Source organism: Homarus americanus, unplaced genomic scaffold (genome assembly GCF_018991925.1).
Source record: "Homarus americanus isolate GMGI-L3 unplaced genomic scaffold, GMGI_Hamer_2.0 scaffold5269, whole genome shotgun sequence".
Lineage (NCBI taxonomy): Eukaryota > Metazoa > Arthropoda > Malacostraca > Decapoda > Nephropidae > Homarus > Homarus americanus.
In genome coordinates, this window is record NW_024747702.1 from 4,092 (window position 1) to 5,545 (window position 1,454).

Genomic DNA, 1,454 nt, shown 5'->3' on the forward strand with positions numbered 1-1,454 from the left:
GCAGGCACTGAGACACACGGCAGACTGACACACGTGATGGCACTGAGACACACACGTGATACAGACACTGAGACACACGGTGATACAGACACTGAGACACACGGTGATACAGGCACTGAGACACACGGGGATAAAGCACTGAGACACACGGTGATACAGGCACTGCACAGTGATACAGGCACTGAGACACACGGTGATACAGGCACTGAGACACACGGTGATGCAGGCACTGGAGACACACGGTGATACAGGCACTGAGACACACGGTGATACAGGCACTGAGACACACGGTGATACAGGCACTGAGACACACGGTGATCAGGTGCGGGCTGAGACACACGTATCAGGCACTGAGACACACGGTGATACAGGCACTGAGACACACGGTGATACAGGCACTGGAGACACGGTGATGCAGGCACTGAGACACGGTGATACAGGCACTGAGACACACGGTGATACAGGCACTGAGACACACGGTGATACAGGCACTGAGACACACGGTGATACAGGCACTGAGACACACGGTGATACAGGCACTGAGACACGGTGATACAGGCACTAGACACCGGTGATACAGGCACTGAGACACACTGATGCAGGCACTGAGACACACGGTGATCAGGCACTGAGACACACGGTGATACAGGCACTGAGACACGGTGATACAGGCACTGAGACACACGGTGATACGGGCACTGAGACACACGGTGATACAGACACTGAGACACACGGTGATACAGACACTGAGACACACGGTGATACAGACACGGTGATACAGACACTGAGACACCGGTGATACAGGCACTGAGACACACGGTGATACAGGCACTGAGACACACGGTGATACAGACACTGAGACACACGGTGACAGGCACTGAGACACACGGTGATACAGGCACTGAGACACACGGTGATACAGGCACTGAGACACGGTGATACAGACACTGAGACACACGGTGATACAGACACTGAGACACACGGTACAGGCACTGAGACACACGGTGGATACAGGCACTGAGACACGGTGATACAGGCACTGAGACACACGGTGATACAGGCACTGAGACACGGTGATACAGGCACTGAGACACGGTGATACAGGCACTGAGACACACGGTGATACAGGCACTGAGACACACGGTGATACAGGCACTGAGACACACGGTGATACAGGCACTGAGACACACGGTGATACAGGCACTGAGACACGGTGACAGGCACTGAGACACACGGTGATACAGGCACTGAGACACACGGTGATACAGGCACTGAGACGGTGATACAGGCACTGAGACACGGTGATGCAGGCACTGAGACACACGGTGATACAGGCACTGAGACACACGGTGATACAGGCACTGAGACACACGGTGATACAGGCACTGAGACACACGGTGACACAGGCACTGAGAACACGGTGATACAGGCACCGGAGACACACGGTGATACAG

General features: G+C 54.6%; 1 protein-coding gene across 1 annotated transcript; it reads left to right on the forward strand.

Annotated features, from left to right (window-relative positions):
* The first annotated feature begins 220 nt into the window (after nucleotides 1–220).
* LOC121879835 (cold shock protein CS66-like) lies at nucleotides 221–553 on the forward strand. The gene has a single exon (XM_042386626.1). The coding sequence runs from the start codon at nucleotides 221–223 to the stop codon at nucleotides 551–553; it is 333 nt and encodes a 110-aa protein (XP_042242560.1).
* The last annotated feature ends 901 nt before the right edge of the window (nucleotides 554–1,454 follow it).

What these genes read in the sequence shown, in the direction of transcription:
- LOC121879835 (XM_042386626.1), top strand. Translation starts at nt 221, where the DNA reads ATGCAGGCACTGGAGACACACGGTGATACAGGCACTGAGACACACGGT.